General features: G+C 38.8%; 1 protein-coding gene across 6 annotated transcripts in view; it reads left to right on the plus strand.

Moving 5' to 3' along the window:
- GHR (growth hormone receptor) overlaps positions 1–13659 on the plus strand; it is a 130128-nt gene that overhangs the window by 58503 nt on the left and 57966 nt on the right. For 5 of the 6 annotated variants that reach the window (XM_085326381.1, XM_085326385.1, XM_085326380.1 and 2 more), the window contains one exon: positions 2894–2974. In XM_085326381.1, coding sequence (XP_085182507.1) covers positions 2905–2974 — 70 coding nt within the window. In that variant the 5' untranslated portion in view covers positions 2894–2904. Of the gene's footprint in view, positions 1–2893; positions 2975–8036; positions 8132–13659 lie in introns of those variants that run through there. The other variant, XM_085326387.1, reaches the window with a different exon arrangement.

Raw genomic sequence — 13659 nt, forward strand, 5'->3', positions numbered from 1 at the left:
CTGGTAGGAAACTCAGCAGAGGTTGATGGAGAGGAGAGAAGGGGGAAGTGTGGATAGAGGCAGCCTGAATGTGTAAGTATTACGGTACAGAGCGAGCAGAGGGATTGTAGATGAAGTGTGGAAAAGGACATTGTGCTCAGGCCTATCAAAGAGCAAAACAAAACTTTAGGGAGAAATGTGGGCTGGGAAAATTGATGTTTGGGAATATGTGCACARAGGAGCACAGCCGATTGGAGGAGCACATTTTAAGAGAAATTTCTTGTGCTGTGGAAAACTTCCAGTTGTTCAATGCAAGACAGAGTAGGATTTTTGCCAGAGCACAACTCCTTCCCGTCCCAAAAAGCAGGCAATACTCATGTGGAAAGGCTAGAGGGGAGGAGGGACTGTTTGATAGAGTAGAAATAGCATAAGAGGAAAGGAAGTGACAAATACAGAAAAGCATTTCTGTAAGAGATTTATGAATAGGGGACAATAAGATTCCTTTAAACACAAATACAGATGCAGTAGGGTGGGGGAGTGATTTTAAAAAAAAATCAGCTGTGCTTGGATGCGCTTCGGGATTTGTCAGTGTAGCTTCTCTCCAAGAGCAGAAGGCTTGTTGGCCTGTCATTGCTTTAGGAGCTTTTTTCCAGCCCTGTGCCCTCCCACAGCTGCAGCCTTCCACTACGCCTTGGCCCTGCTCCACAGGCTGCTTCACTCTCAGACCAGTCTCTGTCCTAAATCCTCGGTAACCCATGTCTAGTCGCGCCATACGTTTTCCTTCCTTCCTGTCCGCCTGGGAGAAAAGGAGGTGCCCTCAGACAGACCTGGGTCTGGTTGGACAGGGGTAGATCCTGCACAGGTCTTGTTAGGCACCCAGAGGACAGCTCCTCCGACTCTTACCTCCGTTCAGCCRGTCACACTGAGCAACCCTGGCTCCTTCTGCCGTATGCCGACTAGGTCTGGCCGAAGGGTGTGTGAGAGTAAGAGCTGGGAATCCCTGAGGCAGTCTGGGTGTCAAAGCAGATGGGGTCGGGCGGGTCTCTTGGTTTGTCTTTGCAGAGGTTAAACTCTAAAGAGCGGTCAAAATAAATTCTTGTATTGCATTTGAAACTTGAAAATTATTGAGCCACTAAAGATGTTAAGGAAGATGTGAAAATGCACCTTCACAGAAGATGTGAAAAACACCTTCTGATTTTCAAGTTTTGTACTAAACAGCATGAGTGAGAAATTTAGAGTTTCTAATTATTCTACATTCTTTTTGCAGTGTGAGTGAATATGTTCTTTCGGGGCAATAAAATTTAGAAAAGGGAATTGTCTCTTAAATTTAGTGTTAACATATTTTTAAATACCCAGTGTGCTTGTGTTTTACAGYTGTTGATGAAATTCAGACTTTGCTAATTGTACTGGGAGACTGTTTTTTAGTACCAGATTTGACAGCATTAGTTGTGTTAACACCCATTTAAAGATTGTTGCTCATTAGTGGGCTTGGTTGTTTGAACATTGCTGATGTAGTCTCCTGTTAGATGAAGAAAGAAAATGTCCAATGAAAAATACTTCAGATTAGAAGCACAGTTTGTCATCCGTGCAAATCCAAAAGTGGAGTCGTTATTATATCCTTCCACTGCCTCGCTGAGCTGGGATGCCAGTTTAGCTTGGCAATTTCATGCCAAGAAGCTCAAGTGTTGTTTCAGTGTTCGTGTTCATTTGGGTGTTTTAACTTTGCTTTTGAAGGTCTCTGGTAACCTCTGTGCTCCACTGGCACTATTGTAAGCTGTCCATGTTACATATTTTTCCCTACTATGGATGGACACCTCACAATCTTTTGTTTTGTTTTTTGTACGGTTTTGTGCAGAACGCTACACTGCCCACACGTGCAGCACAGCCCAGGTTCTGCCCTTCTTTGTTATCAGAGGCTGGTGGTTATGGCATGAGCAAAATAGTGTCCCCCATACGCAGTCGTGTGATGGAGTTGTAGGATGAGTTTGTGGTGCAAATAAACTGGGCAGAAGGAAGGTATTACTTTCCGAGGAGGTTGTAAAGACTTGTGGGATGACTCTTGGGCCAAGGACTGTGGGGTGTGCTGTGTGAATATGCTTGGGTCCATCTGAAGATGCCTGCTCAGAATTGACACCGAGAGAAGTGTTCAGTGTGAGACACCCTTCGTGGCAGTCCCTAAGGACAGGCCGGAGAGCAGAGGCACTGAGACACGTGCTCTCAGTTGCACAGGAAGCCAGTGGGGAGCAGAACAGAGAATTAGTCCAGGTTACTCAAATTCTTGCTGTCACCACAGCTACTGCCTGTGCTCTTTGCTAATTGAGTGCTACTTGCCTCTGGCGGTGACGGTAGGTATTAAGCTGGGTTGTTCTACTAGCGTCTTTTGGACTTTCTGGTGTGGGAGCTGCATTATACAACTGCATCGCTCCTCTCTGTTTTACCGCATGTAGACCCAGGAAACAGTATACATGGCCTGCAAAGACACACACAGCTTTAGGAGAGCATGGCCTGGAAAGAGGATCATATCTTTGTTCCTTGAAAGAGATATTATTGCTCTTTTCCCACTTTCACGTTTAGCCGAGGCTGATCGTTGGATTCCATTTTTGAAAGGTTATTATAGGAAAAGTATGGTTATTTCCTATGAGCAAGATAGACATTGAAAATACTGATATTTTTCCTTTATATTTAATCAAATAGTGATCCATAAGCTAGTCATGTTAAAAAAAATAGTATTTACTATCTGTCTTAGACTGTAAGATAATATATGACTTTACAAGGCAATAAGCCATAAAATAAATACACTTCTGGTTTAACTCCAGTCAGATATTCAATAAAACTAAATGGTAGCTTAAATACTATGTAACTGTAATAATATAAGTTTATAAAGAAACTCTCTGATTGTCTTTTATTATTACAGAACCTAGAGGTATGGAGCTTTGGCATCTACTGTTTACTTTGGCACTGGTCTGTGCAAATGACTCTCTCTCTACAAGTGATGGTAAGTTTTATGATATATTTCTGTCTCTTTGTGTATATGTAGACTTTATATGAAGAGTATTTTTATATTATATGCATCAGAACTATGCAAGTACCCTGACTGCAGTAATCTGAATGCACCATGTAAAAAATATGTCAGTTAATTTTGTTACGAAAATGATGGATAAGAYGAAGTGTTGCAGATTTAAGGTGAATTTAGTAGATGGTGAAGGTTTGTGGCACGTAAAGAGGTTGAGTGAATGTTGATGTTAGATAATCTAGATTTTCTTTGCCTCGTTCTAGTCTGTCTAGTACTGACATTATGAAAGAATTGAATGGAGGTTAATTTTTAATAGAAATTTTTTTTTTCCTTAAATCTTTCTAGTGTTCATATGTTAGATGTAAAACTATTTGGAAATATGGAGGAAGCATTTTCAGGCCATATGTTTTGAGTCTAAGGCCAGTATAAACAAATTTCATAAGAAATGCACTTAAAAATTGTGCAGAATGGATTAAAAAAGGAATTTGAAAAGAGCATGCGGCCTCAACCAGCCAGATTGCTGTGGGTAGCCAATAGAAACCTTTTTATCTAGCGCAAATTCTGAATGCACRTCCTGTTGTGGTTTTGATTCATCAGATCTGCTCAGTTTTTTGCAGCTACTGAATCTATCCCTTGGCTTTCCACAGTTCTCCCCCTTCTCAGCCTTAAACACCTCAGTGTGTATCAACTTCCATCTTCTAAATTAAATGCAGCCTGGAAAGTATTCCCTCTGGCTGAGCTTTCACGGCTTCTTTTTCTTTTTGCAGGTAGCAATGATTTAGAACAGCGTTTGTACATTCTAGAGGCYTGACTTGAGTCTACTTGATCCTTTGAAGCTGGTCTTTAGCTACTTTAGCACTAAGATTAGCTTCAGTGGGAGTTTTGCATTGCTTCAGACTCATCTGGTTATGCTGGTTAAGACCTGCTCTTGCAAACAAAAACAGCTTACTCAATGTGCTCTGTCTTGTTGGGGCCTTTGGAGAGAACAGTAACAGTTTTCTGCAATGACTTAATGTTATATGAACGCATCATTTCTTCTCCCAGAGCTACTGAACCAGCTGCCCTAGAGTGGTTCCTTGAGCAGGTGTCCTCCTGACCACCTGGCCAAGAACAGTGTTAGCAGAGAAGGTTAGAGGGGCAGTCTGACAAGTAATTTTGTAAAAAGAGGAGTGGAAACAGCTTCCACCATAAACTGTAAATGAACTGATAAAATCTTTGATGAAAATTTCTTGCATCTTTTGAAGATTCGTTTTCTTTTCTCTTTAGCTCCATAGTTCTGCTCCTACCTAAACATTACTAAATGCAAATTAAATATGCATAGAGTTGCAAACCGTGTTTCACTAGCCAGTTTAGTATTGGTTTTAGCATGTGATACTAAGGCAAAGAGCTGTGGCTCAGTTTCCCATAGTCATAACTGCCATATATTTTAAATTCATAATCATCCTCCTTCTCCCAGATATAGTTCTGCATTTTCTTGGAGCTGCATTCTTACCATTTCTGGATATCTCTATTTGCAGAAGTAGGGAAGAAATATGACCAGTATTACCTTGCTTATAATGGAGCTGAAAATAAGATGTAACAATAGATTTGAAATCTATTTCAAAGAATCAATTTTCAGTGGTTTCTTCCACAAATTTTTTTTTTGAGGGTTTTTTGTTTGTTTTTTTTATTTATTTTAAAAAAGTATTGGATAGGGGAAACATAACCATTCTTTTTATGAGTGGCTCAGACTGTGCCATCTTTGTTGTTAGACACCAGATCATCTGCAAGATTCTCTCTCCCTTGTAGGTTAAGGCATTTTCTGTTACATTTACCAGGTTTATTTTGAGTTCCTTCATTGGTTGTTTTTGGTTTTGATTGCTAATTTGGCTAGTCTGCTTCGCATTTCAGCAGTTGAGGGGTGCGACGCAGCAGCAGTGGTTACATTAASATTAGTTCTACTGTGGATGACTGTTAAAGRCAATGAATGAATCAAGTTTGCACGTCTGCTCCCTGGCTTTCTTCTCTTCCTACTTGCAGGGACACTTTCAGTCTGCCACGTATTTGTCTTACGGGAAATGAATGTACCTGTTTAAGAAGTGTATAAAGAAGCCTGTGATAGTGAACCGCTTATTTTCATAATAAATTTGGGCTGAAATAAGTGGGGTTTTTTATTAATTCTTATTAAATTATTTTGCATCCTTTGTCTTCTGAGTTAGTTAAAAGAAGTTTCTGATAGGAATTTGCTGAATAAAGCTATGTACTCTTTTCTTTCTCCCTCCCCCCCTCCATTTTGTGCACCACTCCCTTTATTTAGATCTATGAACTGAAAAAATTTGCAAATTTGTCCTTGATTCTGCTAAAATATGAAATGTCAGTATTTTTCAGTGAAATATGATACATGTACCAGCTTCTATTCATTGCTTCTTACAGAATGGTCAGAAGAAAAAAATGAATGTGGCTGACTTGATCTCCTCTCCCCCTCTACATCTATATTTTACAGTGTGTTCATTAAATGGGCAAAAATAATCCCTGCTCAGATGCAATCTGCTGGACCAATTGATTTCTCTCCTGAAGTTCAGGAGCACAAGGCATAAGAGGATTTTTTGGTCTTTGGCAGATGAAGTGTGGTCCAGATCTCTTAAGTTCTGTGAAAATTTCATGTTAAATGTTTAAAAAAAAAAAAAAAAAAAAAAGTCACTTTTTGCCTGGTTATATATCCACCGTCAAATAGTAACTTCCATGAGCTAACTTCAGGAACCAAAATACTGGAAAACATTTAGATTGTGTTCTTGTACTTAAATCCAAGACACTATACTAAATAGCTACATCCTGATCTGCTGTATTTTTACAGAATTGTGTATGTGAAGGGAACAGAGCTTTAATGTTTTAATAAAATTCTAAACTTTCAACTACATTTAAGGTTGCAACACTTTTATTTTGAGAGTGGGGGAGCTGGTCCACTGGGAAAGTCAGACACAGAAGTGTAACTTGAATGGGAATATTTGAAATAACAGCGTGGCAGAACAACCATGTATCATTCTTGCGTGATTTAGGACAATTATTAGATGAGATCGGTTTCTTAGCCAGTATCATTTTGTTCCTTTTTTCCGTGTGAGCGTGCCTGTGTATACAAACAGTTCTCATGAACCTCCAGCCCAACCCATTACTACGTCATGAATTCTGACAGCCTTACAGAGCTCTGCCAGCACAATCTTGCTGAGACCTTCTTACATACTTTAATTATATGTGCTCCAGAGGAATTGGATCTGCTGTGCCACAGTTCCCTGAGAAATCCACTCTGTTAAGTAGCGGTTTTTGTGACAGCACAATAAATGATTAGAGGTAGTTGCTAGTCTTACACCAAAGCATGTTACTGACACAGTGTAATATTGACTTGTACATGGAGGGWTCTGTAGAAGAGCTGCACACTTCTGTGTCTTGAAAGTAAAGCTTATGTGCAGCTTTACAAGTGCTGTGCTTTGAGCTGGCTTTGTGCAGTGGGGTCAGATCCACCCTTGGCGTGCAGTTAAATCCCATACGTGTTTCCTCCTGGCAAGAGAGAGAGTGTGAGGCCAGCAGTTGGCTGGAGAACTGCAAAACATTCAAGACCAGATATTGGACATTTAGTCACTCATTTGCTGTCTCCAGGCTGGTGCCAGTTCTGCCAGAGGCCTTCTGTTGATTTAGTTAGTTTTTGTACTCGCCTTTTCCTAAGAGCCTGGGTTGCCAGCTCCTTAAACAAGGGCTATGGCTATAGTAAACAGACAGCGGTGGCTGCCATCTGAGAGATGGTGCTAAATGTGGCCAAGTATGTCTGCCGCAGCAGTTCTCCATGCATAATTCAGAGTGGAGCAGTCAACAGAATTCAGGCTCCTGAGAGTTTAGGTTGCTTTGAAGATGGGGAATTGCATACTTCTGAAAATCCTGTAGCTTTATTTTTAGTTAATGAGGTACATGAACAAGAGACAGTACTGATTGATGAATAGATTAGCTACTTCTGTGCAATAACAATCATGGTTTAAGAAAAAATAAAGAATTTATATGCATGTACACATAAACAGTTTGTATGAATGCTTACATAGTTACATACATAGTTATAATATATGCAGGAATATATGCATTTGAAATGTCTTGTTATTTTGGTTTAAGATACCTGCTAACATGGGAGAGGATGGGTGGGTGCTCCAATCACACGTTGCAGAAAGCTTAGGAAGCAAGAATAAATTTTGTGTGCTTGTTCTTTCTCTACAACTGACCAGCGTAGGTCAGATGAGGACATAGAGGAGTAAACTGGGAATTAGTCCCAGTTAATAAAACAATACATAAGCTCAAGCAGTTCCAAAACTAATTTCATCCCCAGTGAAAAGAAGTGGGAAACATCTTTTATCATTTTTGATATTAGAACAAAGTTCATTCCAGAATATTAAAACTTTGCTAATTTATCCTCTGAAACAGGTTTAGAACGGCACTCAGGTTTAATGCTAGCACAATAAAAATACTTTGGAGTGAACTGTTTTTTACAATGATATTTTAGGAGAGACAAGCCTGAATTTTATTTAATCTGATTTCAGAAATGTTTTTAATTTTTTGCAACACAGCTTTGTTTTGGGGGAATTCTGCTGTTTTTTTTCCTAATTCTTCTATGCAGGTGTTGAGCTCAAATGCCGTACTTTCCTCAGTTTTACATAAGAAATATGATTAATTACTTAATTGTGTCCCTGATGAGACACACCAAATCTACTTGTATTTCCAGCGAAATCTTCTTTTGTTATGCTGGTGTCTACTCTCTTCTTGTAATTGGACACTCTGTGTGCATTTCATATCCAGATTAAACTATCTAAATTCAAGTGTATGCTGAGTGTCAAAGCTCCCGATTAACAGATCTAGGGATTGAATCTGTTATCTACGCACAGGAATTTATTGTCATTGGAGACATCTCTAGGTACCTGAGACATCTGCATGGGGCTGGCGGAGGTGACAGAGCATCCATGGGAGATGTGCATCCTTCTGGAATGGCAGCTTAAAGCCAGGCATCTCAAAGGTTCCTRAACATCATGTTTAGGCAACTAAATGAACTGCAGCAGCTGAACCATTCTTTATGTTGGGAATATATTGGCTAGCTCTCTGTTGACTTCATGGGAGGCTGGACACCTAAAGGTGAGATTCATCTATCTGTGAATACCATGTAGATGCTCTAGGTATCCAAAATAYCTACATGAAACCTGGACATAGAGCATACAACCTAAAGGAGAACCRTATCTTTTGAAGCAGAAACTGAAGGCAGGCAGAGTACCCTAAGTAATCTGACATAGTTATAGAAGTTCAGGCAACTAAATTTTGCCCTAGATTGCACATAGAGAGCTAAGTGTAGGTCTCTTCATTTTGAAGAGTTTAACYGTTACAGTTATGTGCCTTGCCAGATCTGCGTAATTCTGCGTACTTTCTGCCGGATGGTAATATAGCTGCTTAACCATTGGTCTTCTATTGGTCTTCTGTGGTCAGCTAGGCTGAGAGGTCTTATTAGTGAATAGACAGGATAATAGCTGTCAGCATGAAACTAAGTAGCAGGCTGATGTTATCTGAAGTCATGGATTTGAGTTTCCTGACACTTAGAGGAATTTCTTAATCTGCAGCATRTTCTCTGCTGAGAATCGAGTACCTAAGCAAAGTAAAGGAAACTGTTACATTGCATGCCTGCAAACTAATTGTGTCTCTCTCTTTCTTTCCTTCTTTCTTTCTTTCTTTTTTTAACAGGTTGCACATTTTAAACACTCATCTTAAAAACTGTATGTTTGATTATAACATACATGTGACCATTTATGTTTAAATATCACCTGAYGTTAGATTAATGGAAACTCTTAAAAGCTAGATGGAGGGGTTTTTTTTTTTGCATTTCACTATTCAGTCAGTTAAGAGACTAGCCGATTTCACTTTTAGTGATCTTATAATATGCAGTTCTGCACTACGTGACGGTACTGAGAGGTCTCAGAGGGTAAAGCCGTGCATTAATGCTTAGTGTCAGCAAAGGAATGGTGCTACCTAGGATCTCCTTTTTCTTGGGATTTTAAAATTCATGGCACTATATTCAGAATTTGAGTACAAAATATAAATTTGAGGTCAAACCAAAGTGTTCCTTTGATTAGAAGATAGACTGCAGTCCTCATGTTGAGCTGAAGTGTGGCGAGATGAAAAAAACATTTACGYACATTTAAGGCATGTTTTTAGTCAATATCAGCTTGATAAGAATTTGTCAGAATGAGTATTCTGCTTACCAGCAATTTGGTTGTGTCTCCATATCTGTCTTGTAGTTTTATGGCTTGTGTGTATGATCTCTGTTACAGGAACATGAGGGGAGCTGATTTTTCTGTGTTGATTCTTTGAGATTGTTGGGTGGAAAACACTCTCAGATAGAAATAAACATTAAAGATGTTTTCAGAAATGTTCATACAATTTTTATAAGGCTCTTTTCACCTATTATTCCATTAGGATCAAGATTATGAAAGTACTGAGATAATGAGAATTAGTCTGCCCACCAAATAAATGAATTTTGCAGGATTAAAAGATAATATTTTGATTTGTTATTGTTTTTCTTAATTCAGAAGCCTTTTTGGATGTTTGAATCATAAATTTTATTACTCTCAATAAAAAACTATATAGTAAAGAGGAATACTTTTAAACTATGTACAAGATGTTGTAACAGTTATAGTACCGCAGATGGAAGTTATACAGTCTTAACTGTCAGTCACAGGAGTTCTTAACTAGCTGGCTTGGTGCATATTATTGGAGCATCATAGGCTTTCCRTAAACATTTTTTGCCATAGCTAGATCATGATTTTAGTGTTAAGATAAATACTATGTTGCAGATGCCTGACATATAAACAGGTATCCTTGCTGGAATATTTGTTGATATATTTGTATATTTTGGATGAGTACATGGGGGTTGAGCTGGTTAGAAGATTTATTGAATGTGGTTTTGTTCTTTGAGACTCTTTTTGTGACCCTYGAACCTTCTCATCTTCACATGGGACAAAATCAGTATGCGTTGCAATTTAGTAACCTTTTGCCTGGGATAGTCCATTGACCGCAGTGAGACAAGCATAATTAGTTTCTTGGATCTGGTATACCAGGCAAGCAGAGGAGTTCTTAAATGAGTGGCCCTTATAAAGATGACTTTTGAGTTGAGAGACTCATTTCTAAACTAAATTCTTGGAAGAGATCTRTTAGATTGTACAGCTCATAGAACAATGGTTATTTTTATTCATGAGAATTTATTTGGAATTTTAAGAGGAGGAACTAACTATACTTTAGTGTGAACACATTCTCATTTTAAGATGTGGTGCTAGATGATATGAAGTAGTTTACATAGACAAAAGATACCTTGGGAATCATCCTACAGACTGTCAGGTAGGTAGCTTTATGCTGCCATAGTGCCATTCACATCGGTGGGGCTGGTCGCATGGGGAGAGCTATGCAAGTAAGTAAGTATTTATTGTCGACTCAGAGGTAAGGTTGTGTTTTAATTTCGTAGCAGGTTGGTCTCAGGACTGGCAAACAGTTCCTTGCCATGGGGTCTCACTTTCTATGTGGGAGATGAGATTAAAAATGTGAGATTTGTCCATCTGCTCATGGAGTTGGAAGATAATAGGGACTTTGCTGCCTGGCCTGAAATATTCAGAAATCTAAAGATCAGGAGCTGTGTGGCAGTTTTGGTTGAAGATGTGTCTTGTGGTTTAGGCAAGCTAGAATTGTATAAATTTAATTTATAAGGTAATYTAATTTAATAATTTAATTTATAAAGCAATTATAAATTTTAGCAGTCAATACAGTGACAAGCCAATTCTCATACATGCAGGATATTCCTTCCTTCTTAATGACTTCTTTGATGATCAGGAAGACTTGATATTTTTGCATGTATTCTGATGTAGTTAGGAAGTGCCAAAAGATGAATGGGAAAGGGCAGAATATTTCCTTAGCTTAATCTGCAAACTCTTGCCTCCTTTTGGTAAATAATAATATCATAATACAGTTGGTAGTCATCATAATATATCTGGTAGTGCATCTTCTTAATTCCTATAAATAGAGTCTATTTGCGGTTATGTGCTGCTATAATATGGGGTACAAGCCAAAGCAGAGTTATCATTAAACCATGAAAAATACATAATTGATACCAGCTTAGTGCATCTTGTTTTACATGGACAGTGGCAGAGTTATTGAGAATACAGGTTTAAAAGCTTTTATCTGCAGGCAAAGCCTTTAAGCAGTAGCCCTATTTCCAGAAGTTTAAGTATCTCTGAGCAAGAAAAATGTTCCATTATATAGTAGAAATTGCTATAGAAGCCATTCCAGGAACTAGGATCAGAAAGTTTGGCACAGGGAAGTGTAAATTATACCACTCTGATCTGGTTAAGCCATTTCTGCTGGAGGGAAGATTCGTTCTGGCAAAGACCAAAATAGTATTTCCATCATCACTTTCCATTGCGATTAGGCATGGCTTTGATGGCTAGCAGAAAATTTTGAGGGAAGGCCTTGAATCAGTGCACTTCTGAGTTRCTTTTAACACTCTTGCTTCCTAGCCAGTACTGTATGTTTCGAATAAGCCACTTGTCTATGCCAAAGTGACAGTATCTGTGATCTCATATGGAAAAGAAAGAAGTCCACACTGTATTTCTTATGTATTGGTAATATGCACAACACTTTAACAGGAAGAGATTTGGGATTTTTAAGAGTGRGAGGTACTTGCTGCATTTGAACTGTGGACAGACCTCTATTTTGTAAGTGAAAAAAAAGAAAATGAAAGCATACTGTTGAAATTTTCAGCTATAGTAGCCCCTAAAAATCCATATTCAGGCTTATAGGTGAGTAGATTCAGTGGTTAAAATGCTAACTTGCATTGTCAGAGAGTTTCCTCCTATGTCCTTTCCTCCAAACCACATCTGACTCCAGCTTTTACTGATGAAAAATTCAGACCTAAGGATATCTTTGTCTGCTAGACTGCCAGGCAACACTTCATGAACAATCAGCTTCAGTCAGACACCCTGTGAAATAACATACATGCCACAGTTTTCCCATCCAGCTATCTCTGTTATCTTTAACATTCCTGCCATTGTGTAGTTTTCTTTTATTACTGCTTAGTTGCCATCATATTTTCTTCTCTGTTTTAAACACGAACTCATCAATTTGTTCTCCTTTGATTGCTGGTTTTGAATTTGTTTGCCAAAATCAGCCTCATCTCTGTAATTTGCATCAGCAATAGTCAGCAGCAGAAGTCAATCCTTCCGCCCCTTGGCTGCAAAGCTTGTAATCCCAATGTACATCTCTCTCTCAAGCAGCCAAGCCACCAGCAGGCATACTTGTCCTCCTGTGGACCAGAATTGCTCCTCCTTTACCAGCAATGAGCTGCACACAAAACTGCTGGCTCCCGCTGGTCACTTGTGGCTTGCTTTTGATGGAGAAGCTGTAAGGCTGTTGGGTACAGATCAGAACAGTTGAGTTACACCCCACTGCATGTAAGAAGTAGCTTCAACTCAAGTGCTTTAAAGTTGATCAAACACTTAAGTTCCCATCAGAAGAGGGACAGACTGTGTTTCTGATACTGTGTCGGATGTTCTAGTGGCAGCGAGTGAGAGAATGTGTCTGACGTTTTCTTCCTATAATCTTTTATAATTGCTTCTGTCAAGGCAATGATCAAAGTACATGAGCTTAATCCAGTCTAGTGAGAYGACCTCTGTGTGCCAAGAGTCCTAAATATCTAGCTGTCCTGCAAAACTAATTTCTGCCCTCAGAGATGTGCAGTTCCACTTGAACAGCTGCACTTGTATCTCCAAGTCTGGAATTTGATCCAAAACTTCGTTTACCAGAGTTATTCTTCTCACTAATTACAGCCATCGGAAGCAATGTGCTGCTGTTTACAGTTGTCACCACTTATGGTAAAATCCCAGTTTCTGTGCAGCTGAGCTAATTTCAAACAAAAACTTTTGCCCACACAGGCATTTAAGTCCATGTTTTTAAGGAGGAAAATTAGATCGTGGACACAGCAAAAATGGGCCCAGCAGTTTCTTACAGCTATTTAGGAAGTTAACAAGTGAGAAAATTCCTAGTTACAGTTTGGTTTTTTTTTTTCACTTCTGTTTTGGTATTTTAAATGTAGTTGTATATTTCACATGAACTTTTTTAAGCATTTTATACAATATTAGCCAAATGAACTCGATTAATAAACTGACTGTGAAAAAGGGAGAGGAAAATTAGTTCCAGCAAATAAACACTGATTTGTATTATAAATGTATACTGCCTGAGTTATAACGGATCATTCCATGCAATGGAGTGCCTGCATAGCAATTGCTTTCAGTACTGTAGCAGGGAATCTGTAACACAGCAAAGAAAGGAAAAAAAAAACTCTGGTATTATTGTACATTTCATAGCATGCGGTGAAATGGCCGTGGGAAAAAATATTTAAACAATGATATAGTTACTATACAGTAACTTGTCCTACCTGATTTAAAGTACAACAGGTTTTCAGAACCAAGASACTGTCTAGAAAGTTGCAACTTTTCTTTTCGTGCTGTACTCTTCAAAAGTCAGCCAGAATTACGTTTGGAAAAGAAAAAAAAAACATAGGGAGGAGAAACACAGATCTGAATTTTTTTCTTTTATGTGACTGGGAATTGGAGAAGGATCATTGACCAGAA

The sequence above is a fragment of the Rhea americana genome, unplaced genomic scaffold (assembly GCF_003343005.1).
Source record: "Rhea americana isolate MKP2758 unplaced genomic scaffold, rheAme1 scaffold_13, whole genome shotgun sequence".
NCBI lineage: Eukaryota > Metazoa > Chordata > Aves > Rheiformes > Rheidae > Rhea > Rhea americana.